The sequence below is a fragment of the Pezoporus flaviventris genome, unplaced genomic scaffold (genome assembly GCF_033815535.1).
Source record: "Pezoporus flaviventris isolate CSIRO_AGI_PZ_B2104156 unplaced genomic scaffold, CSIRO_AGI_Pfla_v1 ptg000013l, whole genome shotgun sequence".
Classification (NCBI taxonomy): Eukaryota; Metazoa; Chordata; class Aves; order Psittaciformes; family Psittacidae; genus Pezoporus; species Pezoporus flaviventris.
Window position 1 is genome coordinate 19,209,783 of NW_026892561.1, and position 27,478 is coordinate 19,237,260.

Here is a 27,478-nt window from a genome sequence, read left to right on the forward strand (position 1 = left end):
AGGCTTCAAAGCTATGGAAAAAAATAATTAATGTGAAATGAAAATAAAAGACTTTAAGCAGAACATCCCCTGCAGTATAGATTTTATACTCAGTAAGTTCAATGTGAAAGGTTTTCCCACTTGCTATATATAAGATTTCATACATGTATAAAGAATAAATATAAATTGCTTAGAAACCAGCATTTTATGTGAATCTGTTAATAAATAGTTCTGTGTGCCTGTGCCTCAAACACTGTAGCTTTGGGCTGGTGCACGAGAAGCTGTAAACTAGGAATTGACTGAACATGAAAACTGGGCTGATTGCATTCACTGGCCTGGCATGAGAGGCACAAGCACATTAATTAATACATGGTAGCTCTCTTTTTACCACTTCAGAGGTTATTATTATCCAAGAAATCCCACGCCTGAAAGCAGCAGAGAGCAATTCTCCGTGTCTCCACACCTTGTCGCTCTCTCACTCCACAACACCAGCTATTTCCCAGCAAGCAGACAGCTTCAGAAAGGCCCGGGAGGCAGAGCTCCGGAACAGAGCCCTGGGACCTGTGCTGGACACTCCCCAGAGGCGGGGAAAGGAATTAATTCTGCCGCTCTGCCCAGACCCCCGTGGTAGCTCCAGATGCCAACTGGGAGCTACTCTGTCCCAGACATGAAGTTACGCCGAGTTTCTCTCCACCCTCTGAAGCTACACAAGATGCAAGCACAACCTGAGAGCAGAAGAGCAGAATTTTAAGTCACTGCAGGTTTACCGAGTCAAAACTGTTTAAAGTTAAAGTTTATTTGTATTCTTTGTATGAATATCAATAAAAGACCTCAAATGTATCTATAACTGTACATATTACAAGAACCTTCAAAAATTATTCACAGAACAAAAATAAATCTTCTTTAGAACAAACCCAGGCAATGAAATGCAGAAATGGATCTCAGAGACCAAACAGTCCAGTGCTACTAGCATAAAAATACGGTTTGAAAAACAAGTTTATTACTTTCTAAGGTGTACTTTGTTGAAATAAAAAATAAATTATTTAGAGCTATCATTGTAAAACAGTTCTGTGCAGTAACACTCTTTTTAAGGCCCTTGAGACAGAAGATCTATTTTTACAGGTAGGATTCCTGGCAGGCATGATCTGTAATGACATGCTCACTCTCACGGGAGTTAACTTACTGTGGAGAAGGAAATACCTAAAAGCATCAGCCTGAATTTAACCCGTTTTGCTCTGTCAGGCTCAGCTGGATACCTGTGGCTGACCATGCTGATCACTGATGGAAATACATTTAACAGTTCAATCCTGACAGGAATCATTCTCAGGAACAACAGAGAACACAAACAGAATTCATATATACACGGTGACCTTAGCAGATAAGTATTGCTGAGACATTCCATGGGCACTGCTGTAAAATTGATGGACTTCAATCATTGAGTTTTCAGATGAAGTTAAAAGCTGGTGGGTTTAACCAAGCATTAAAACATGAAATTAATCTATCATGTATAAAAAAGTCTAAGCCAATCCAAAGCAATTGCAAGAACATAAAACCCATTTCTTGGACAACTCATTAGATGGATACAAGATTTATTACTGGATATACCTCGTATCTTCTAACTAGAAAATACACACATCCCTTTCCACACTCCTCTGGATCCCCTGCCTGAGTTATGCCACTGGAGAGCAATGTTGCAAAATGTGTAGCTGTATGACTCTGTGCTTTCATGCATAGCTGCCCATTTCTAATACACCAGTGAAGTAACACTTGGTAATTCCTGAACATGAAATCCGTCTGCTTCCCTTAAAGAAAAAAAAAAAAGCCCCAACAGGTCAAAATTCCTAGAGTTGCAAAGAACAGGCATTTACAGGATGTCATTCCCCGGCTGTGCTTCCTCCCTTTTCCATTAGTGTCTATTCCATGTCATTCTTGTCGCCTCTGTTCTTCACACACTCTGCAGACACTACACACAACACAGTCAAAGGTCACAGTGCTACAAAACACTGCTCCATTTCCCTGCCCCACTCTGCTGGCTGTGAGCTTCTACTGAGAACTCTGAAACCTTGGAAGAATCATCCTAGAACAGCATTGAGTAACATGGCCAGCAAGGACTGAGATGCCAGGATGGGTGAGTTTCTTGTTTCAGTCTACAAGAGTATTACTCCTACAGGCGATTAAATTTTTCCTGTACTACAGCTGTTCCCAAATGAGAGCAGCAGTTCCTTGCAACATCATTAGACACAGCCCGATGCAGTTGCTTAAAGTATGAACCAAAACCTAATGTCTATAATGCTCATCATGAGACCTCATGCTATTTACTACTTCTGCCTTTGCTGCAGAAACCCACTGGCTACTAGTCTTAAACCAAAAGTGATTGGGCCCAGTCAGGGCTCTTGCTTCAAAATAGATCGACCTTTTGGCTGCCACGTGGTTTTATCAGACTAGACAAAACAGAAGCTGGCATTTTCACATGTTATCAGCTTGAGGTGGCTTAAAATTTCTCTAGAAAGCTCCTTGGTAACAAATGAGGAGAGACAGCTGCCTGCAGAAGTCAGGAGCACAGCGTTTTGTTCTGCAGCTAATCAATTTTAGTCTTGCAGTACTGTGAGTCTGCAACCTTCACCCCCTTTTAGGTCATCAGGCAACTTCTCTACAGTGGGAGTTACAGGAATACACTTTAGTGTAGAAGCTGAAAAAGAAGAGAAACAACCAGCCTAGCAACGAGCTCTGAGGACAATACTCATGGGTCAGACTCTTTTAGAATAGCAACTTTTTCCTACAAGTATTCTGCAAGCTTAAGAAATACACTGGAGAAGGTTCATCACTAGAATGATACATTACTGCATACCTCACCAAAACATATCAATCTTGGGGTAGGTGTTATTTCCCCTCTAAAAATCAGAGCTGAAATGTTGCTCCTATTGCATTTCTCTGCAGAAACCAAAGTGGACACCTCAGAGTCTTCAGCATCAAACCATGCAGCTCAGCCAGTGGTCTTTGATAGATTACCAGAAAGCCAGGGAGCTCTGGCAAAATGCACTTCCCAAATTAATGCTAGACTCACACTACCAGAATGACACATCTGCTTCTGCCTGGTTCTAGTCAACGTATTCCTATGACCACATGCTCTCCTGCCTCAGTCGCAGAACACCTATGCTGTTTACACTATGTAATAAGCGAGCAATACATGTGCCCATCTGAAAAGGCTATCTTGGGGAATAACTCTTCCACAATGCAGCTCTGTAATTACAGTATATAGCAAAGGGGAGATGAAGATCACACAAAAATGCTCAACACAAAGCTTGTTTGTAAAGGTTTCTTGTAAAAGAGAGCTACTCACGAGACAGATTAATACAAACTCAATAGACTCCCTATGGCTGGGGTGCATGAAGGACAAAAGAGAGGAGGAGGAACCGAAAGGCACAGTTTGAGGAAGAAAATATCAGAGGTCAGCAATGACCCAGAGCTGGAAGATGGTTTGGGAAGTATGGAAAAGTAACTGCTACTGAGCAAATGCAGAGCACAACCCCAGGTGCATCAGACATTGCTGACTTGGCTATGATAAACCAAGATGGGACAGGGATGCTCCTCGGCCTGTAGTACAAGTCACATTCGAACAGCCAGAGAAGCTCTGATCTGAAAGAACTAAGCATTAAATATAAATCCCAACTCGCTGCAGACAAGTGTTCTCTAGAAGACTTTGCTAGGAGAGACACATACATATACATTTTTCTTATACATCCAACAACGCAGAAGACGTGGTCTCTGTATTTATGCATAGTTAGCAATGGAACATACTTGTGTGATGATGTTTAACTGACATATTGTAACACAATCACCAGGCAGAACAGTTAACATAACATACTCTGCCACAAGCTGCATTTGCCCACAGAAGTGAGATTAATTCATTTCCACAGAACAAACCTGACAACAGACACTGAATATGGGTTTCTCAGTATTGCCAATCCTTCATGTTAAAGGCAACCTGGGCCACTTTCAGGAGGTCAAGAAATAGGCTTAGAAACTTCTATGTTTTTAATGTAGTACAATTTTAGAGATTTGGAAACTAAGGCCAGAAAGGATAATCAGATCATCAGCTCTGACCTTCTCCACATCACAAGCTATACTGTTTCAGCCAGGTACCTCCCCCAGCCACCTCATGAATTTGCTCCTAGTTGCAGCCTGTGAGGTGCCCTCTCAAGGTTTTCTCTTGTTTTGAAGTCAATGCTTCCAGTTTCTAATTTGTTTGAAAGGTCAATCATACTCGCTTAGTATATTGCTGTTGTAATTACCTTGTTTACTTTGATAGCCTGGGGGCTAGAAATGTACACCAAAGAGTGAAAGTGAAGCTTTACACCCTATTACTTGAGTCTAGAATCTGGGGTTTAAAAAAACCCTCTCAGACTAAATATTGTAGCCTTTGATGAAATCATGAGAATTGACAATACTGTGTCATTTACTGTTCATCTTTTACAGTCTGCAATGTCATTATTTTCCACGAGAAGGTCACTTTGTAATTACATATGCATTCACATACAGCCTGGAAGTATGTGCCTGTAAAACACAACTGAAAGCAACTGGGGATGAAAGCTTGGTCAAAACTTCTGAAGAAAAAAATGGCGTGTACGGAACTTCCCCAAACCCCCTCTGAAGTATCCAGAGAAAGGAAAAAGTCAGTGTAAATGGAAGATCTTTTAATGCAATGTGCAGAATCTTTCGCTGGAACTAGACTGGCTAAGCTTGTAGCTGAAATAGTGAAACTGAACAGGAGTTAAAACACAGAAATCCTCTAGGAAAACAGGAAATTTTGCATATGGAAGCCTACTTTGCTGGGCACGGGCACCCGCTGGTTAGCCCTTTCCTCAGAGCACTAACCTGACTGTTCCTGGTGGAGCGCAGAGACTGAATTCAGGGAGCCACTGCGTGGTGCATAAAGTGGGGACTGGATAGAAATTTAAGAAGAAGTATTTACAGGTCTATAAATTCTCAAAACAGAAAATATAAAACTGCATTAGATCTGGGGTAAAAGAAAAGAATCCTACCTTGAAAAACTGCAGATTCCCTCTGTCTGATGGGAAGCCTGACTGTGTGCAAATGCAAGGAAACAAGCTTGCTGCTCTGAGTTTTTACCTTGTTCAAAAAGACTGACAATTTTCTGCCAGAGTCCTACCAAAATTAGGTACAGGATCCAGCAAGGGCCAATTTTCTTGCTAAAATGTTTGCTATTGAGTTTGCATTCAGGTAAAGAACAGCTAGAGAAGAGGGGAATAAAACCAGCAAATGAGTTTTCTTACAGAATTCATTTCACTATTTCACTCCACTCATGTACTTGTATCAGTCAGCCTGATATATAGAGCTGCTGTCTAATGTAACCCACTGCTCATCTCTCTCTCACCCACAACACACATGCACTCACACTCCCCTCTTCCTCCTCCAAGGACTGCAGTGCTTTCAACCAGAGAAAAATAATAATAATAAAAATAGCAATAATTAAAAAAATCTACAGTATTCACTTCCTTTTGGTATATTACATCGCATTTTCTGTACATGACCCAAGAGCTCCCTCTATTTACACAGTGATATGGAAGGACTTGCTGTCCGGAGCCCGGTTCTCCTGGCCTTGAGTGGGGAATTGAAGCCCACCTTTCAGAGTTCTTTCTCTTTTCCATTTTTTTAGCAGCATTATGTAAACCTGTAAGGGGAAGGGGGGCTACTTTGAAGGTTTCTTGAGTCTGCTCCCTCTTGCCCTTCTCCTGGGGAGATGGCTGGCAGCATCTGCCCAGTTAGCAGCTGCTGTTTTTGAATTCACCATTCTCCGTGATGGAAAGCTTGGTGGGATTGGTGGGGGAGATGCCATTGCGGACTTGCATGCTGTAGCGCTCCTTCACCTGCGTCAGGGCACTCATCAGCCGTGTGTTGGCACAGTCCAGGGACATGATCCGCTTCTCCTGCAACAAACATCCCACAAAGTCAGAACTCCTTCACAAATGAAATTCCTTTGCCCCACAAGCCTGCTTTACGGGGAACTTCCAGGACCTGGGGCTGTGACAGCATCTTCAGATGATTTCTAGACTGAGGCAGCTTGTCTAACATTCTCTGATAAGATGGGATGTCTGCCTCTTTCTGTTTTCTTGGGTAACGTGGCTCCTCAGTGCCACAGGCCCTCCTGGCCTTTTTGCTCGATGGAAGGGGAGAGTGAGTCAGTTACATTGGTGAATTGATCCGGTCACATGGGCTTTATCCAGACAGCCTCCAACTGAGGCAGACGGAAATGCAGCATTTGGGAGCGGGGATGGAGGGTGTTGGAGTTAATAACAACAATAGCCAATTTATTATTCTTTTTTTTTAAATGTGTTAGAAAAACAGAAACAGGCAGCAGAAAATAAAAGTGGCGGAGTTTTATCTGGCAGAGGAAAGTGCAAGTGGTATTTAACAGCCATTGTCTCTGTGTTTTGGATGGAGTGTGCTCAGAATAAACTCATGGTATGCTTGAAATAAATAAAAATAAGCAGGTAATGGCAGCCTGCAGTCACCAGCAGGAATGAGGGTGCAATAGCAACATAGAGAAAAAGCAGCCAAAAGCTAAAACTAAGGGGTTATTTGAGGTGAAGGGGAAGAGGGCAGTGTGGGTGGAGGGGGAGATGCCATCGACAGAACACAAAGAACAAACACTGAACACACTGCTCCTAGACCCATTCCAGCTCAGAGGGGCTCCCGGGCTCCGCTGAATCCAGGGTTTGCACATGCCTGTTTTGATTCTTCTTGCAGAGAAAGTGCCTGCCTCCACTTTCAGCAGAAAGCTGAAGGATATGCACGAGATTGATAAAAAATAAAAGCCCCATCAACAAAACCCAGCCTACCAAGAGCTAGATTATCCGCAGTGAGATAAAGCACTGGGGGTCAAGCCAAAGAGTTGGTGGCACAATTAGAAATGACAATTTCCATCTTCCCTCAAAAAAAAAAAAAACAAAACAAAAAACAACAAAAAATCCAGCCATATAAAGCAGCAACAGAGCTGGCACAAGGTAAGTGTGCTCTCACTGCTATCAGCTGAATGGCTTTTCTATTTGAGAAGGAAAATGTCTAATTTACTGGAACCAAAAAAGCTGCCTGCAGAACTCTTCCCAGTCCAGCCCATTGAAAAACAAAATGGAAGGAAAAATGATGCACAGAAGGCACAAACATTGAGGGATAATTCAGACACACTACTCAGGAGACCCAAGTGCTACAACAGCCCCTTGAGATCTTGAATCCAGCACATCAGCTGTGTGGTAATGTTTGCTTTTCTCAGCGGGTTTCCCCACAGGGTTAAGTGTTAGGGTGCAAAAACAAAGCAGAATTTAAGTACTGCTTGTTTCGCAGCCCTGAAAAAGGCCAAACTCTGTATAGCAGAGCAAATGGGGGAGGAGGCATGAGAAATCAACAAACAGCAAGGCAGGCTGTAGCCTGCCCTAGCACTTCCCTGATCCAATTAATATAAGCAAGGAGAACAGACAATGGAGGAGTTAAAGGCATTAGTCTTTCCTCCCGTGCTGAAATAAATCCTACTTTAGCAGAAATGTTTTCTTCAGCAAGTTAAAGCTCCTCCTCCTTAGACTACATTTCACCTGGAATATATAATTTAAAATTAAAATTTCTTTCCAAAGAATATAGCTTTTCAAAGAGTTAAAAATGAAAGGCTGGTTATTTTCTGGCACTGATGAGCGCTCACTATGCCAGTTTGCAAAACAGCTGGAAATCTACACTTGGAAAATCAGTGTTAGAAGTGTGAGCTTCTCACTCAAACGAAAAAAAAGCATTTAACATGTCTCTAACACACATGAATTGGGCACAGGGAGTGGGAGGAGCTGGAATGGGTAGGAGGTCAGTGCACTGGGCCAGGACTGGGTACTGCTCAGCTAGAGAACTGATTGGGTTTACTTGCCTGTTTGAATTATCTCATCCCCATTTATGACCTGTAATTTAACACAGCGGAGATGTCACTTGCAATAGCAACTGGGCTAGTACTCTTTGCAGCTCCGCTGCTCCAAGGAGAGAGTCAAGACAGACTTAGCCCCTACCCAGTCAGGGAGGCCCAGAGCCAACCTCTGGAACGAACCACAGTGCACACAAGGCGCTGCCCAGAGCCAGTGTGAACAGCACTGAGAACAAGGCTGTCCTTGTGCATCTGTGCAGTATTGGGTGCTGCACCTGACCATAAGACAAAAGAGCAGATCCTGAAAAGCATCTTGGGTCGATGTAACTAAGCACAAGAAGCCTGGGTTACTGCTGTTTCCTAGCAGCCATTTAACTCTTCAAAGCAGGTGTCATAACCTGGGTTCCTGCTCCACTCCATAAAGCTCACATGAAAAAGACCTTTCATTTTCTAGCTGCTGCTCTATCCTTTTGCCAAATGAGTCACAGGCTAAGAAAAATCTTCCAAATGCGACTTAGAGGGATTGCTACAGAATCCAGCAAACGGCTGGGCTCCTCCGGTATGTCTGGTTTGACTCTTTCACCAGTTTCCTCTTCTGCACAGGAACCCATGACAGGGCAATGACAACTAAGCTTTCCCCCATGTACTGACTGACACTGAAGCAGTTAAGGTTTGCTGACGACCTTGTTTGCCCAAGTAGGCAACAGCTACTTCAGAAGAAAAAAGTGCCAGATTAAAATAGGAATCATTAATTCTACTGTTTTGATACTGTTTTTTCCCCAACAATTTCCAGTGCAGGTGATAAATGCTGCATCATTTGATCAAGTGTGATCAAGGACCACACCTTTCCAGCCCTGAGGGTTTGAAGCTTTCACAAGTCAGCAGCAGCCCCATCTGCCAGCTGGTGACAGAAAGCGACCAGCCTGGTCCACTAGTCCGTAACCTCACACTGATGCTGAGAGCCTACTAGCATAGACGGCTAACAAAGGCAAAAGCAAGTTTCTTATTCAGCCACAGTCTTGCAAATCCTTCCCTCCAAAAATCACTTTTTGAGTTTGCTCAGCGCCCCTTTCACCTTCTTGGGACAGATGAGAAAGGCATCACCTCCTTCAGAAAACAGGCTGCTCTTTGGATGAGCTGCCATTCCATCAGTGTAACAGCAAGATGCCCTGACTGTGCCTATCTCCAAAAAATGGCCCTCTCTGATCAGACTGGAGGCTTCTGTACTGTTCCCCCACCACTAATAAAAAAATACAGTGCCTGACTGCATTCCTGTTCATTCTCCAGCATTGCACTCTCCCACTTCGCATTTTGAGTGCAAGTCTTCACAAAAAGGATTTAATCTTGAGCTGCATCTTGCAAGGGTAACTACACCAGTGTCTCCAGGTAGAGTATCTTTCGCAATAACTAGGAACTCTACATGGTATAATTCCAGTAGGACTTTCTTCTTATTCTGCAAGGCTAGGTAGCAGAAGCGCCATGTCTCTGTACACAAGTGATTTATTCAGATGAGATGGCATGGACCCAAAACCACAGCTTTCATGAACAGTCCTTCTGAAGAACTGTGGGAATATGGGCAGAGGTATCAGGAAAACCAGAACTTTTCAAATTATCAAAAAGAAATCTGCTATAAGCGTGCTCCCAGTGTTAGGAGGCTTTGACAAACTTTTTCTTTCTTTTACTTCATATATTCCTTAAAGTTCCAGGACAGCTCAAACATTTCTATTATTGTTGGCCATTCAACAGGAAAAAACCGCAGCCAGGTATGCCTTTTTGTGCTCCCAATGCCTACACTCTAATATGGCAGTACCATCTTTAACAATGTTCAACTGAGGCTCCCTCTTCCCACTCCTCTCTATGTACAGAAACAACCTCCTGAAATTGCTTGGGTTATTCATGAAACAGGTCATCTTCTTAAGATCATGTGTTAAGGAAAGTTTACAGCTGGAACTACTGAAAAGCCGAGAAGCAGGAAAGATGTCCTCCAAATGCAATTATCACAAACATAACATGGCAGGCAGATATCAAACCAGTCTCAGGTTCTGTTGTACAAGCTTTGCTTTCTGGGATCAGCACAGACACAGAAGAAAAGCTGAAATGATCCCACACAATACACCCAACATGCATTGCCCCCTGGGCCCCACTTTCCACGTCTAACTTGTGTTGCCTGGGGCAAGCACTGCAGGTTTGTGGCAAAGTGGGCGTTTCTCCAGGACTGAAGGGGACAGTCAGATGGGGTGAAATGCCACATATGACATTATACAGGGCAATGCTCCATTGCAAGCATTCTCTTTTCTTGACTTGAACGTTCAAAGCCATGCTTTTAGCTTGCATAGCTGAGATGCATGCACATGGCAATTAAACTATGCTGGTATGAGGCGCAGCTTTTCCAGAGTTCCCAGGCCCACACTTGGAACGATGTCCACACAATGCACGATTATTCCTTTACCCAGTTGGGATCTCACAAAGTCGAAATGTTCTGGAGAAGTGATCGCTCCTGTGATTTGTTGCCAGGCTGTCTCAAAGCCTCATGTCACGCAGTGAAGTTTTCACTAATTAAAAAACCCAATTCTCTCCTAGAAGGTGGCAAGTCCCATGTGCAACACCATGGGCCAATAGCGGCTTCGGAGCTAGATAACAATGCTGAGGCAGGAGGATAGGGGAGAACAATGGGTTCTATGAACAGAACACTTGGTTCTTTGAGATCCTGAGCTCCTTACCTGTGCATCAATAATTTTCTGCTTTGCATCAATGACAGCTTGCATCTCTGCATGATCCTTCTTCAGCTCCTCTTCAACTGCCATGAGTCTGATGAGCAAAAAGAGGTACACATTAGGATGGTTTAATACTATTCCAGAGTGTTTCAGGTGCTCTGGCATATTGGTCTGACTTCTCTGAATGTCCTGGCTCTGCAAGAAAAGAATTCTGCTGCACATGGAAAAGCTTATCTATCCACCTGATACTCCCAATCACCTAACCTTGTTCTCAAAATGGACAGTGCCAAAAATGCAACTCTCAAGAAACTGTTGTCTGCCTTGAGTACATATTCCAAACAAAGCAAAAAGACCTGGTTTAAGTACAACAGAGACCAGGGTTAAAAATTCCTAAATATTTTCCTTCATTCTCCTGCCAATGAGGCAAGTTTCCACACATGCATCCCTGTTTCCTCGTCTGTAAGACAGGATGGTATCAGTCCAGAAATGTTAAGAAGCCCATGCCACTACCTTCTTTAGTCTCAATGAGAACACATGACACAGGGGAGCTGCTTGACCCACACAGTCCCAAACTTCCCAAAGCCTCACCTGCTGATGATACTTTTCATCTGGCTGTCCTTCTCCTCCTGTTGCCTGCGCAGTCTCTCCTCACTGTCTTCCAGCCTAGACTTATACTCCATCAGTAGCTTCTGCATTTGCTGCTCTTGCACCAGGAGGCGCCGCTCATACTCCTCCAGCCGTCGACTTGACACCTTCAGGCGCTCCTTCAGCTTTGCTATCTCTTGTTCATACTGCAGATGGAAAGAAGGAAAGAATCAGATGCAGAGGAAAAAAGGAAAAGATCACATCATTATAATCTGCTGCTGCTGTTCAGAGGACGTGTTTTTTCCATGAAAAATAAACTGACAGAAGTAAAGGAAATGATAAGCAAGCAACTGTGGGTAACCACAGGCAAGGAGCATGCAGGCTCCCGCTGAAGGCATTAAGCTGTTCACACACTGTAGGATGTCATTCTGTAGCACAATTTAAGCAGTCAAAGGGCTCTGAAATGGCTCCACAGCCCTGACCGCTAACATACCCAGTGACTCCAGACTCATGCAGTTCCCAGACAGAAGCTAATAGTGCTCAACTGGGGTGACCAAATTTACAAAACAAGCTGGTATAGGACCCAAATAACTCATTCTTCAGTTCCTAATCAAGGCATGAAACCATGTGTGAAGAGAGAGCAAATCATTCACTACAGAATAGAGCCTGTGAGTTTACCTGGCTGAGGTTTTGTTGCTCTACTTACTGCCTGTATGGACAATCACTTCTGCAATAGTTCAGTGGATCTCAACATATTCCACTTTTTTTTGGGTTCATTTACCTTTCCTAACAATCATGTGTTCCTGTTTCTTGTCCACCAAATGTCCTCCTCCTCACTTCCTGCCTTCTCAAAATACCAAACCTCTTATGAAACTTCATCACCATAGCAGCATATAGATGTAACTGTATTTGGAAAAATAGTATCTACTCCTGGATATAAATATGCTTAAAAAAGAAAAGATCATGGATGTTTCTGTGTAGCCCAGAAACACTGTACTACCTAGATGACAGGCATTTGGCTCAGGCAAAGCCCAACGTAAAATTTTAATGCAACTACTGATGATGACTGAATTGCATTTTACATAGCTTTGTACAATCACTTAGCATATCCTCAGCTATACTCAGTTGCGTTAACAATCATTATTTTTTTTTAATTGGAGTTTAAAGATCACTAAAGTGCTTTACAAGCATAGCAAAATGGCAGTATGCTGTAGCTATAGTGTTGTCATAAAAAATAATAACTTGAACAGGATCTAATATACTTAGGCGGTGTGACTCACAATGCGCTTAAGTGCCAAATGCCAGCCTGTAGCGTACAAACTCTCAGCTGTGTCAGTTTGCACCCATTTGACATGCTACAGCCTGTATGTGGGCTAATCTACTATATGGAATACTGTATTACAGTTAAGTGTGACAGCAAGTACAGCAGGAAGTTATGACAATACAACCTGTGTTTGAAAGCATGACTGTCACAGCAGCTCCTGAAAGCCATTCTGAACTTAGCTGTAAGGTGCACAGGACTCAGTGGCAGCCCTTGAGCTGGCTGCATACAGAATAAAATCTACCTTCTCAGCATGCTTGACTTCATCTGGATTCTGCTCTGTGTCTTCCTCTACTTCTTCGTACTGCCCATTATTGAGAACCCACGCAGCTGTCCTTTCCACTGGTGACATTGTGGCAGAGTCCACAGGTGACTGAACCTGTAGCAGAGATACCTGTAAGCATTTTTCAGGGAAATCACATTCAAATCAGCTCTAAAATACAGTTTATTTGGAGGAGAAAAATTACCACGAATCTGTCAGTCTCAATCCCCCAAATCTCTCCTGCAGAGATACTGCATCCTCCCTTGACTTTGGGAGTACTTACTTGAGCCTCTCTAAAACCAATGAACTTTAGAAATTTTTCTGCCTAAGTTAGTTTCTCTCTGGAAAAGTTCTTGTTTCCAAATCCTGTTCACACCCACCCTCTGCCAGATTTTCAGTAGAGCTTTCTCAACCTGTGATTTCTCTCACAAAGAAAACAGAGTGACAAAGCTTCACTGGCAGCCTGTTCAGGTAAGCCAGATTGGTTTCTTCGGAGTACAGAGGAGCTTGACTTGGGAGCAGCTTTCTCAGCCAGGCTTGGCAATAGAGCATGACTTGGATATGAGACAGCACAGCAGTACTTAAAAGTGGCAAAGAGGTGTAACATTATCACTGTAGTGCCTATCAGATTTAGATGGTCTGTTGTAGCATATACACCCAGACAAGGCTGGGAAAGGAAGTCAGGGCCAGTAGTGCTTACTAGAACTGTAAAACATCATCAGAGGCTACCCTTTTTAAGGGAATGTGAAAAAGCAAGCCAAGAAAAGAAACAAGGCACTCTGCCTGGCTGGGGAAAATATGGCTTGCTATAAATTCCAAGCAATTTTCACGGACAAAGACAAGTTTATAAGCACAGGAATTAGCATAATTATCCCTGAAAGAGCAACACTGTCTTAACTTTTTGAGAAATGTGAAAGATCAACTTCCCTCGCCCCAACTATAGCTTCTTTTTGTGCTCAAGCAGCTCTTCAGCTCACTGCTGCATTTCAGTATTATACCAAAGTGAAACATTCCCTGGCAGAGGGATTTGAAGTCTCAGGAGCTCTGTACGGGAGTAACAGCTTCTTTACATGACTAGGCAAGGGATCATGTCAACCTCAATTTTTGTTTCTCGTGTTCATGAGGACAGGGCTGGTGCATGCTGTGTATACTCTATGCCAGCTCTGGCCAGAGACTCTGTTTGCAATGGCTCAGCTATCCTGAGCAGCGATGAAGACTCCAGCACTGGAAGAATCCTCAGGAAGAACGGGTATAAAGGCAATGGAAAGGAGTAGAAATCAGGCAAAAATCCCTAGATTTGGCAGAGACCTTTTCTCTAGGAGGAAGCCTTCGGCGCAGAAAGGCTAATAGCCACTTCCAAGTGCAGTGTGACAGCCTGGCAAAGTTCCTTAGATTTTTTTTACGGTATTTGCTGTCAGGCAGCCATAGCAAGGGAGACTGTGAAGTGTGTGTGGCCCTGCCATGGGCCATTCTTGAAGGTAAATACTTTGGCTCTGGGAATTTGCTGGAGGAATGAGGAACAGCTATGGATGAACAGTGTCATTGTTCACTGGAGTTACAGAGGACTAAGATAGCAGAAGGGTGACTATAACCTTCATCACCAGCCTTCTAACAGACTGATCAGTGGCAAACCTTGCTAAACTACGTTGCAAGCTGTAGGACAGAATATTTTCAGCAGCCAAATTCTGAGAGCCTACGAAGACCAAGTGGATTGCAAGCACTTCACATGCTAATGGGTTATGAGGTATACTCTAATAAAGGGCAAAAAAAAGAAAAGCCTGCTAGGAAAATGTATTAATTCCCCTCTATGCCGCTCTTCCAGAGGAACACACTGGCATTTCTATTCCCACCTACCTACTAAATGGAAATGGAAGGCAAAAAGTGACCTCTCCCAGCAAACAAAGGGCCTAGCTCTATATTCAGAAACAAATGGGACTTGTAGAGAACAGAGTCTAATAATTATAACGCCCACAAAGCATGCCTAGAAAGAACATGCCCAACTCCACTTTTTTCTTTTTCTTTTAAAAATAAGAACAAAATTCCAAAACACAATTTGCAATTAAAAGGATGCAATAGAATTCGCCTCAAAAAAATTTTGGCCACTCCATTTGGTATACTTCAAGACATTTCTCAAGGGTGTGGGGAAGTAAAGAACAAATTGATTCATCTGAATAAAGTAGGAGCAAGTACTCTAATGAATCCAGTGGAAATAATTAGTATGGAAAGTAGAGTGGAAAAATAAGTGAAAGCACATTGCCTGTAAGAGAGAGGAAGAAGACTGCCCTAAAGCCAGTCGTAGTCAGAGGCATCTATAAAGCCGAATGTAGAAAGTAGCTAGAGGAGAGTCACTGTGTTGCTAAGCAAGCAAAGGTAACTGATTTACTGGGAGGCAGTTGGGTAAGCAGCAATCTAAGATGAGCAGAGCCAGAGGTTTGCAAACAGCTGAGTGCTTCTTGTTCATACACACAGTGCAGGAGCCAACCGAGTAAGGTGTATGCACAAAGACTGGAGACATGCCACCTGTACTTTCCCCTCTTTATCCTAACACCTTCGATGTAAAGCCTTCTTTGTGAATTTGTGTAGACACTTCCCACAAGAAGCCCTGAGGAATGACACCAGCTCCCTGAGGATTTTGGCTAGGACACTGCACAGAAGCATACAATCAGACTCATCAGATCATTTAATACAGGTTTACACTGGATGCCTGAGAAATGCAAAGGAGTTTATCCTTCAAATTTATCCTTGTTACTCGCCTAAAAAACTCCTACCACCTCCACACTAGGCTTAGTTGTATTCAAAATACTTTACTTATCAACCCCTCTATACTCAAAAACACAGGCTCCAAAGGACACAAACATATGCACTTCAAATAATGTGCAATTACTTTTTTCAGTATTACTAACTTGGCATAATAAGCTTTGCTTTGTGGTTCAGTGTTATCTGTTCTCCTTGTACTTTAATGAACTTGAGGTATCAAAGTAATTTTGAAGCCCTGGGTTCCCAGGCATCATCATCCAGATTCTCCTCCTTACATCTGTAACATTCTGGACTTCGCCAGGAAAGCTACACCAACAGTGATACCAGTAAAATCTTTGGCAGATGAGGAGCTCAGGCTGGCAACTAAGTTCTGCCAGCTTCAGGTTACAAGTGTTTCCCCTGCATAATCATGTCTTCACCAGAGGTTTTGCCATCAGGGCTACATCAGCAAGGAGGATCATAACCTCCTACTGCTTGCGGATATACCTTCTCCAACAGCATGGTGCCGTCCCAACCACAGGGGCTGCAATTTTCTGGAGTGAAAGTCCTTGCTCATGCCTGTCTGCAGATTAGTGTCCTTCATAGAAGGTCTTGTGGAAAGCAGGAGCTTAAAAAACTTCCTTCTGTACTTAGGTTAATCAAACATGACCATGTTTACCCTCACAGTGACCAGGAAGAAAACACTTAACCCCGAGGAACAGCATGGGTGGCGTCTTCAAGAGCCTCACCTTGCCCAGCTGATAAGTCTGAATGCACTTACATGACATTCCTAAAAACAACCACCTTCCCTTAGACCTACAGACTGAGACATTTTCTACCTTTGCTGTAATACCAAGCATTTAAACATGCACTTTCTATTTAACAGTAAACTAATTCAGGAAAAGATTTTCATACACTCACAACAGGAATTTTTTTTTTAAAGGTAAAGGAATGTTGGCTTTTTGACAGGAAAATCTTGATTTACAATTGCCCATGAAGAACTGATAAAGTGCTTCAGGAGTTGGTACATATAAGCACTGCTTTCCAGCAAGTGTTTGCGTTATTCATAGTTTGGGGTGATTAATGCAAAAGAAGTACTTATTTGGGAACCAGCAATAGATTGTTGCATTATGGTGAAACACAGATTTCTCCACACTTAAGATAACTGTACTTACTTATTATTTTGGCAGCAGTTTATGATATTTTCTCTTTGCTTATTTCTCTGGTTTTACGTAACTATCCTTTTAAATTAGCACCACAGGGCAAATGCAGTCTCACGTGGCACCTTTAGCTCCAATTTAGAACAAAGCTTCTTCTATTTGTTTTATTCAGGGAAATTTCCAAGTTTTGTTTCTTTCAGCAGGCAATGGAAAACTTTATTTTTTTTTTTTAATATTTAGTACAAAAGCATCCAAAAATAACAGGTAGGCTAGGCTTGCCAAGCTTGTAAGAGTAACAAAGCATGACTATTCCACACACTTGCTACTGGCCACTGACTTAAAAGTGCCAGTACTCTTGATTCAACTCAATTCAACTCAAAGGTCAAAAGCTTCGAAGCTTGATGCATCAATCGGCTAAACATCAAAGCAGAAAGAACATGGAAAAAGGCTTTCCTTACCTGCTGTGTTTGTTGCCTCTGAATTGCCCTCACCTTTGGGACAGGGCTCTCTCTAGAGGATGAGGACTGCTGCCGGGACCGGCTCCCATTCTGAATGGGTTCAGTCACCATGGCCCCGGACACTGCTGACATGCTGCCCGTGCTCCGCAGGGAAGCACTGTGCGGCAAGGACTGCGGTGCTTTGGCCCTGGCACCCAGTCCGGCTTGGTCCATTTTGCGGATCTGTGCTTGGCTGCTGCTGTTCTGGCGGGGCAGTGCGATGGGGACGTGTTTGTCTGGGACTGTGTGGCGCCGAGAGAAGTCCTCGCTCTGCGTGCTGCGCCTGGTGAAGTCCTCCATGCTGCTGTTGCTGGGTCCGCTAAGTTTGAAGTCTTCACTGTTGCTTCGGCTCTGGGAGCTGGCAGTGCTCAGGTTCTCCAAGCTGGAGTCCACAGAGGCCTTCGGCATTGGTGGGGTTGGGTTGTTGAGATGGTAAACTGGGTTCTGGAACGACAGAGGCTGGAGGCTGCCCTGTTGGTTCAAAGCTGGGTGCAGAGGCCTTCTCACCTGGGGAGCACTCTGGGGTGTGCTCTGAGTTTCCCACAGCTGTTTGATGTTTGCCACCTGTGTGACAGAGAGCTGGCTGCCAGCTAAGCGCAAAGGCACATCGTGCATAACAGAAGCATGGTCAGTGTGAGCCGTGTGAGGGTCTTGGAGGTCCATGAGAGAGATGCTACGTCCATTGGGCAAGATGCTTTCCCTTTCATCCTTATCTGAGTAAGTCATGCTCTGGGTGGATGCCTGCTGAACCAACAGTAAGGTCTTGCCCCTAAAATATCCATCGACATTTTCCTGGGTTGGAGACTTCAGCTTATGCAAGTCACTGTGAAGCAGAATGGAATTTGGTTAATTTTTAAGCAGACAAGACCCTTAAAGATCTGTCCCAGAGAAGTCTTTCCACCTCATTTAACCTCCCCCCCATCTGAAAGCTTCAAGGAACCAGATTTCCTTTTATGAGCTCTTTGTGTTCAAGTCAGAACACACTCTTCCTTAATTACCACTTATCTTTGAGAATTACATTTGATTCAAGAAGTGCTTCATCTTCATTTTTTTTACAGGTGAAATGCAAACCATTCCCATCAAATCCTCCCCCCTTAGACACTTCTGTCTTCAGCAAGACTTCAGAGCAGTTCAGATCGCATTTAACCCTTTACCAGCATTATGTATTGCTGGGGTCTGAAAATTCAACAGGAGTTGCGTGCAGGTACCTGCAGACCTAGATGTAAGCTCAGAAGGCAGACATTTCCATGTAACAAAACTGGCTCTTATACCTGACAAAACTAGCCCTCATATCTCAGACAGAAACTACTCTAAGACCACAGTATCAAAGCTCTTTAGTAGTTCTGTCATGTCACAGCTTTTTGCTTCGGATGAACAGCTATTACAGTATGCAGAATACTGCACTGAACAGAGGAGGGACTACTTTTGCTGTTCGCCTCATAACAAGTTCCACCTACAGCCCATGTTTTTTATTAGCAGTAAATAAGTGGTCTGATCACCAGAAGGAAAGACTGCGGCTGACTATGCATCCGGACACTAAGACTAGCAGTAAATTGCAAAACTGTGTTTTAGCAGCTGAAGTCATTGACACCCACAGACATGTTTGAGTCCTGAGTAAGCGAAAAGCCTCAGGTCTCTAGTGCCACCTTTTGTTACTCTTATTGGGACTGTGTATTCCCTGTGACAGAGGCCCAAGCTCCCCTTTCCCACAGCTGGCCTGGGCAGACAGCTCAGCTGATGAAGCACTCAACCCTTAACAGGCTTAACAACCCCCTTATCCCACATCTTCCCTTGAGCTCTGGATGTTACATACCCATCAGTGGGGTCCTCAAATATCTTCTGAAGCCCTGAGGAGAGACTGCCACTGACATTTGGACTAGAGCTGTGCTCAGTGAAACGCCTCAGCTGCTGCTGTATTGGCGTAGGGTTGGTCATTGATTTGGTGATATCAGCAAGAATACGAGGAAGAGGTCCCAGTTTTGCCACGGTCGCCTGTAGGAAGGAATTTTCACCCTAATTGGACAACAAGCACCGCGACATCCGCCAGTTTTTGATAACGATGCACAGAGGCGAGGGGTGGAGGTGGAAGGAAGGAGGGTGGGTGGTTGTGTGCGGGTGTGGCAGGACCGTAATGCAGTGTTACGGAGCAGCGTAACCACGGCGACGAGATGGATGGAGGAGACGAAACGGGGTGCAGCAGACATTGAGGAAAGAAAAGGAAATAGAACAGAAATTAGGATTGACCCCCAAAAATAAAAATCATGCTCAATAAAACAAAACTATTGCCATTCCAATGCAAAACTATCATGCAAAGCAAATTAAGTCCAGGATGGGTGAGATCAAAGTGAAAACTATGGTATCTATTCATTAAAGTGCATTCAAAGACTACACATTGAGCTAGTTGGGGGGCTTTCCAGGCAAAGGATGTCATGTGGTAAAGGAAATGCATGCCAACAGACAAAGGGATGCGGCATTCAGGTGGATCATGAGAGAATTGCGAGGGTTGAGGGAGATGGAGAGAAAGGAAAAGTTTTCATTTTGTAAGCTTTTTGCTTTTGGCATCCTACACTGATGCCACCTTCAGTAGCACCCTGTTATCAACAATTAAGGCATTCTTCCTACCTAAAAGTGAAAAATAACTGCATGAAAACATCAATGTTCCTCATCCCAACATTATCATATCAGCCTGGGATTATATGTGTAGCTTCTGGTTCGATTACATGTTAGCTCAGTGTTGGCCAGGCCTAGGATAGGAGCAGCTGACCTTCCAGCAAGGAAGTCTGCTCATTCAGGCTCTGTATCTTTCTCCCCTCTTTGGGTCACTGCTGGTTATTTCATCTACAGGGCATCTTCAGGCTCTTGGGACTGCAGGAACAAGGGAAAAGTGCTGGAGATTTAGAAAAAAGCAAAGCTCTGCTACAAAGACAATATTCTTTTCAAAGATATCCTTATTTTTCCTGTAAGCTGGTATTCAGATAGTTTGGCTCCAAAGAAAGGTCTCTTTGCAACACTTTCACATAGCACTTCTTCTGTGTCTATTAAAATCTCTGAGGTGACTTCTCTCATCATTTCCCAGTCATTACCTACAGTAAAGCAGTATTGCATGTAACTTTACCCCTCAATTCTCTTTTTAGCAAACCACTGTACCAGCTCCCAAAGGACTGTTAGGATAGATCCATGCATCTGATCTACAAGAAAGGGCAAAGCAGATCTGCTTTGACAGTTTATCCAGGCCTGGCTCCTCCATCTTTTTGCAGCCCAAGACATTTAGGACTGTTGCATTCAGAGAGCAGCTCACAGTAAGTAACACCAAGTCTGAAGATCCATTTGCAGTTCTAAAGACTGGAGCTGGGTTTGTCTTCACCTAATGCCTGAGCAGCTTAGAGGGAGATGGCAGTATGCCCTGCACTGTGGGTTTACCCCACTTTGTAGAAAATGGGGGATGATCTGGTCTTTTGAGTGCTCACTTTGCTTGTTTTCCTAAGGCTGCTGAACTGTCTTTACAGCTGACTTTGCTGCCTACGACATTATGAATATACACTGTGTGTATGTAGGAGGGAAATGGAAAAACAAGAACATAAATTGTTATCAAACTAAGATTAACTAAGGTTAATATATATTGCCTTTTTGAGTCAAGGACATTTCAATTTACTCTGATGCAAAAAAATCACTTTTTTTTTGTTTTCTGTCTTAAATGATGTACTGTGAGAAAATAGATACCCAACAAATAACTGCTGGCAAACCTTAATGCAATAAAAATATTAAGAGTACATTGCCATTCACCTCACCTCTCCAGTTTCAAAAGAAAGAATAACATAAATGGAATATGGACAAAATAATGCAACCTCTAAAAGGTGAAAATGGAACAGTTCCAAGCACTTGTAAAAAATAATGACTCACAGCTCAGATTTTCTGGGTCTTATCAACTACCTTTGCTATCTAAGGTTTTAATGGTTTTGAATCCTGCAAAGTTAAGGAAGAACAAACGACTGCCATTTCTCCTTCTATAGCTAAATGGAAGCAATGTTTATTGTTGGTGGTATCTACTGCAATCAGCAGAACAGAATCTGGACAATGTATATGACCCCAGCACAATGACAGAAAGCATCTTGCTTTTGTTACAGGATGAAACTGAGAGTAGATCCAGGTTTTTACATGACATCCTCTTGTATAATAAAAGCTAATCTGAAGACTACAGAAATGAGAACATCACAGTAGACTTTGAATCAGGTCTTTCATGAAAACAGTCTGCCTGGCCAACACATTACTCCATCAGAGCTGGGCAAAGTAGTGTCTAGTGTGCAGCAAAGCACCTCCATTAGCATCAAAAAGGGCACTGCAATATTTTCATTTTCTGTCCAAACACCCTCCCTTTTTTCCAGCTCACTTATGAGAAAGGACTGGCTGCTTAGTGAATTCCAGATCTACTTTTAAGTGCTGCCCTCTCCACACTGGACACCCAACCTTCCTTAAGGTGCTGCAAACTGCACTTACTGCTGAAGCCCAACCACTTCACACGCCCAGATCTGAAATCATGGAAAGAACAATTGTGAAATACCACTGTCAAACATTCCTCTCAAAAGCAATTCTCCCAAAAGCAGGTTTCAGCTGCTCCCTTGATGTTTCCTAGTGTTTACTGTTGCTACGATACAATTGCCAGATTCACCCTCCTGGGCCTCCAGCCTGCTTTACCTTATCAAGCTGGGACACAACTTCCCATAGGAGGGAATGCAAAACTGAGAGCTCTCTGCCCAGGTCGATGTAGCCCTCAAATCCAGGCATGTTTGAGATGGTATCTGGATTAGAGATCTCCAGGAGAAAACGCTTCATTCCTCCCCACTCATGTTCCAAAAAGTCATTCATAAAGGCCATATATTCTTCCTTATTACCAAACCTGCAAGAAAACAGGGGATGGGGGCAAACCCCAGTCAATAATCTAAACACCAAATACAGAGTAGAAGTTCTTACAGTCAATTACTTTAATGCTTAACTTTAAACCTGCATTTCCAAAGATTTGTGCTGGGAGACAAAAACAACAACAACAAAAAAAAACCCAAACAGGACAATTTAAGAGTTTCACTGCTTTCTTTGACTTACTTAAATACTAATAATTCAGTGTTCATACTATGATCAAGGACTCAACACATCCCTCCCCCCCTCCCTCTCACCCTCTCTCTTCTCCCTTTTCTGCATCTCTTCCCCTTTAAGAGAAATGCCATCCCCTTTGTATCATTCAGATAGGAATTTTGGAGGAAGAAAGGAGGAAAATCGTGATCCTTGGTGGGAACAGGCTTTTTTTTCTTTTGAAATAGCATACACACTGACATGCCAATGCATGACTCTTCCTGGTCTTATACTGTGTCCCCTTTACTGAATTCAACACAGCTCAAATCTGCATGTGAAAAGGAGAATTTATCTAGCTCAACACTGAGGTGTCTCAAGGGGAACAGTGATCACATATAAGTGAGAAGTTTCCTCCTTCTCTAAAGCTGACTTCAGTTTGCCAGAGAATCAGCTGCCTGCAAACATGACTACCAAGCAGGGCTTTTCTTGCTCCATAGTAACCTGCAGGGACTTGCACCCCTAGAGGCACAGATTTCAGTTTTACTGCCACCACTTACTTAGCAAAGTTGGCAAGATTCTGAATGACTTTAGCAATAAGTGTGAGTGTGCGAGATGTCCGGTCATCAGGATACTCCTGCATGAGGCTGAAAAGGCTGGGGGACATAATAGCGGGGCACAGGAAGCGAAGGAAGAGAGAGGCACTGATCAGGCGTTCACTGATGTCCTGCTTGCCCCTGCTCAGGCACTGCTGCTTCCAAGATGCAAATACCTCCTTCAGCTCACGAGGAAACACACTAGAAAACAATAAACCAGGAAATAAAATTGCATGGGCAATGAGATGCAAAAATTTGAACTGCTGACCAATCACCTGCAATAATTATCTGTGAGCTGTTCCCTATCTTCCCCCCCACCTTCTCTCTGTGGGGTAGGAAATGTCATTAGGCATCTATTCTTAGATTCCCATTTAATCCGATAGTACTTAAGTACTCTTTAAAGCATGCCTTGCTCATATATGTTAAGTGAAGCCATTTTCAGACACACTGATTTGCAAGTTAAGAACTTATCCATTGCTACCATGGAGCAAACAGGGTGTGAGAACATTAAAAACACACTGAACTGAAGTCGTCTCTCTAACTGAATTTCTTGTTTTGCTTGTCAAAATCTCTCCCAATATTTCGCATGTGCTTCATTCTGAAGCAGAAAGGCCCTTCTTTCACTGCTACTCAGAAACACAGATTAATAGAAATCTCTCTGCCAACATTTCCTCCCTGTGATTTCCTGTTCAATTCTACAGATTTAAATGGTCTAAAAGGTTTTTATACACATCAAAACTTTCAACTTTTTATTCCAAGTTCAAGCTAAGCTGTTATCTTCTCACTTTATTCCCTTCATATTGAGTCACAGCTCAGTATGTGTTCCCTTGGCAGAGTATTTCAGCAGATGCTCCTGACAGGTACGGTGTGTTGGACTGGAATACCTCAGTTTGGGCAAAAGATCCACCTGCAATATGGTGTCACACGTAGTAAGGCAGTCAGGAAAGGAAACTAAGTCAGTCTCAGAAGATAGATGGCTGTATGCTATTTCCCGTACTGCTGTTTTCTTGTCTTCAGAGGAGGAACGGGCACCCTCTAAGCAAATGACCTAATGGGGGAAAAGGGGAGGGAAGATGCCTCACCAGTAAGAATTGATAATCTTGCAGAAAGCCAGCTCACAACACATTTTCAGGTTGCTCTGATGATCTGTTAATTCACTGGATGAACATTTGCTGGGATCCACTTCACAGTTTTCATCTGATTCATACAAAGCCTTGATAAATTCCCCTGGACAAAGGGAAGAGGATGACAAACCAGGGTAGTTACATGAAAAGCCTTCTTGACACACCTTTAAATCCTACTTATGTCTTTCCTTGGCAACTGCCTCTTCTGTTCCCTATGTCTGCAATACAGCCTCCAGACACCAGATGTTGGGGATACAACTCCTTCCAGGTCTTTTAGAACAGAGCACTTGATGTGCCAGTTTAGATGGCTGGTGCCCATGGGAGTTTGGACTCCCGTGCCCTCGCTGTCCTCAAATATAGGTACAGTATCAGGATGGCTTTGCTTACAAACCCTGCAGACACTTCACTTGTAGCCTAAAGAACAGGATTTGACTTTGTATTCAAATTGTATTACCAACTATAAAATTATCCACAGTCTTAGAAACAACGCTGTGCTATTCATCTTCATAATTTCCACAGGAAATGCACTTGACAATGATATTTATTTTTATTATTTCTAAATTTACATTTTCTTTAATTTTTTAAAAATGTCACCTTGCTGTTGAATAAGAGTAATACTCAAGTGCTAGGTAGATACATCTAATTTTCTCAACCTCTTATTAACACCTTACAACATTTTTATAGCCTGCATCTTTCAAAATCCTTTGAATTTCTGTTATCCTTTTCTTACAGCATCAGAACAGAAACATAAACCAGACATACATAAAACCAGATGAAGTTTCCTTTGACATACTGGTTTTTCTCTTACATATTAGCACACCGAGTGATTTTTTAAACTGTTGTTCACTAAGAAAAACTATTCATTCTCTTAATGATTCAATGTCTTTTAAGTTCATCTCCTCAGACGATCTTGCTGGCTCTGAGCTAACACCACAAGGCTTGTTTGTGCAAAAGGGTTTTTTGTCTTTGTTTTCATAAAAACCCTTAAACACCTCCCAACCCCCTCCCCAAATCTCAAGTCAGCAGTGTTCTTGCAAGCAAAGCAGGCAGCACATCTTCTTAAGCTTTTCTTTTTTTTTGGTGGGGTCCAAAAAAAATTTCTGCTGAGAGTATCTAGAAGATTTATTTGCAAAACTCTCACTTCTATTGAGCCAATTCTGCTTTAACTGCTCTTTACTGAATAATTTTTTTTCCGTTAACATATTTGAAACTTAATCTTTCTGGTCTACAAGATCCAGGCTTCATCACATACTAAGATGTACTTACAGATGTATTAAATAGCTAACACCAAGCGTAATGTTAATCCTTTCAAAGCACACAGCATCTGAGCAAAATGACATTTAAAACCTGACAATGAATTAGATGTATATTGTCATAAGCAACCTTGCCCTGAGCTACAGACAGCTGGATGACCTTAGGGGGATTTTCCATCTCTCATGTCTATGATTTACAGTTTTATCACTCAGCACTAAATGATATATATTAGAAGTCATTAGTTTTAAAATATTTTTATGTAATTACTGCACATTAAGGGGCTTGCAGTCAAATGTAATATACTGGTCCCACAGCTGATGGTTCAGTCTGCTGCAAAGCATAGCACAAAGTAATATGCTGCTCATTTCTCCACACCAGGTGAGAGCCCAGGACTGTGACTTATGCTCAGTGGTTCCACCCATGAGAATAAGACAACCAGAAGAGGCTCATTACACTTAAGAAATGGCCAAAATGAGCATAATCACAGACTTCACTATCCTGACCCCTGGAGCACTAATTTAGCCAACTATCTCCTTGATGACTTGCCAGTGTCTGGGATTGCTGAGGACAAGCAAGACTGCTGGGAAAGCAAGCTGCCTTTTTTTTTTTCTTTTTGTGAAAGGATGTGGCGTGGGACTTGGCTTTGGCCTGATCGTGTTTTCCTTGTATCAATTTCCAAAGCTTTCTTCATCCAAAAAAACAACAGGGGGATGGGTGGCTTATTGTGCAATCATGGGTAACAAAGATTGTGTGGATTAGTGAAATATATGCTTCACATTCATAACCCTTTCTGAAATCTTCACCTAACTGCATTGCACATAACACCAGACTCACTCCTGACACCACAACACTAGGTATTTGTCTCAATTTCTGCTGTTAAACTATGTGTCAAAAATCTGTTTTTTAAGCTTGTTCATATATCAGATGGAACAATCACCACTGCCCACAAATAAACTGCAGTATTACAGCACTTCATCGCAACTAGAGACATAAAAGAAAGTTACCCAGAAAAACATAACATGGGGATACAGCAATTAAGTGAGACTCAGCTGTATCAAATCCAGTTTGCCTTGCCTTGAATACTACTTCTGCAGGCACCAAAGAGTACCTTCCTGTGTGTAGGAAGGGCATCAAGAGTAAGACAGCATGTATTTTGCCATATGGATGCTAAACACCTGGCTGAGTGCTGAGGCAGTTTCTTCCCACCCCGCATTCCTAGATGCACAAGGCTTCGGTCATGTTGCAGACAGTTCAGGGTTAGCCACTGCAATGCACAGAGGTGACAGGCACCTTCTTACCTAGTGCATCATGAAGATACTTCTGCCCTACCAACTTCAGGTATTCCTCAATAGCTTTGGTAGCAAGTGTGTTCTCCCTGAAGATCAAGACATCATGCTCCCCACAACGATCTACCTCAGACATCACCAAATCCGTCAAGAAGTCCTGAAGGAAAAGGTCAAATGGCAAGAGGTTATTTTAAACATATTTGGTCATGCCAGGCTAACTGCAGAAGCCAAGAAGGGAGGATAAACAGAGAAGCCAGAAGATTACTAAAATAATTGCTCAGCCTGGGACAAGAGCTGCAGATGCTACATGTAGTATGGGCTAAGGAAATAGCTAAAGCTCCTCTAGGGCTTATTATACTTATAAAATTATATAGATCACAAGTTATAAAGGGAAAAGCAAAAATCTCTAAAAGAAAACCTTTACGGCCAGGCTTGTGTTTCATCCTGAGCAGAACCCTTCACCAGTCTATCAGTGGCTTTGTCTGCTGAAAGAAACTGTGATATCACATTTATCTTTTAATATTGAATATTCCATATAAACTTGGATTTAAAAATCCAGAATGGAAGTTAGACTGAGCGATAACTGTGACTTGCTGGTTCTTATGCAAACAGCAGCATCCCCCAACAGTTCAAAGAGTGCTGTAGTAAGGTTCACTGCATTAAGTACAATATAAAAGCCATAATGCACTGTAAATGTGTAAAATACACAAAACAAATTATGTATGCTAAGTATAGTTCAAAAATACATTAAAAATACTCCTGGTTTTCAATCCATTATTGATGTTTCTTTTCTGCAAAATTGGAGAGAATTATATTCACCTGGCACAAACTGGGAGTATCTGGCTGCATCACCACCACATAGTGTGAACTGGAAATGTACCTTCTTAGCAGCTTCAGGTTATGGCAGCCTAAGCTGCCCAATGCTTCCAGTAAATAGAGGTTCAAACATTCAGGTGCTGGGAAGGGAAAGTTCTAATACTTAATTTAT

The 27,478-nt window shown here is 42.7% G+C and overlaps 1 protein-coding gene across 14 annotated transcripts in view; it reads right to left on the reverse strand.

The window, feature by feature from the left end:
• Positions 1–757: 757 nt before the first annotated feature.
• RASAL2 (RAS protein activator like 2) overlaps positions 758–27,478 on the reverse strand; it is a 185,506-nt gene continuing 158,785 nt past the window's right edge. For 8 of the 14 annotated variants that reach the window (XM_061452029.1, XM_061452033.1, XM_061452024.1 and 5 more), the window contains 11 exons: positions 26,503–26,647; positions 23,909–24,053; positions 22,791–23,027; positions 21,862–22,063; positions 18,983–19,182; positions 17,131–17,992; positions 12,759–12,908; positions 11,197–11,399; positions 10,615–10,702; positions 7,904–7,934; positions 758–5,927 (listed from right to left, as the gene is read on the reverse strand). In XM_061452029.1, the coding sequence (XP_061308013.1) occupies positions 5,785–5,927; positions 7,904–7,934; positions 10,615–10,702; positions 11,197–11,399; positions 12,759–12,908; positions 17,131–17,992; positions 18,983–19,182; positions 21,862–22,063; positions 22,791–23,027; positions 23,909–24,053; positions 26,503–26,647 (2,406 nt within the window). In that variant the 3' untranslated portion in view covers positions 758–5,784. The remainder of the gene's footprint in view (positions 5,928–7,903; positions 7,935–10,614; positions 10,703–11,196; positions 11,400–12,758; positions 12,909–17,130; positions 17,993–18,982; positions 19,183–21,861; positions 22,064–22,790; positions 23,028–23,908; positions 24,054–26,502; positions 26,648–27,478) is intronic. The other 6 variants (XM_061452030.1, XM_061452028.1, XM_061452027.1 and 3 more) reach the window with 5 other exon arrangements.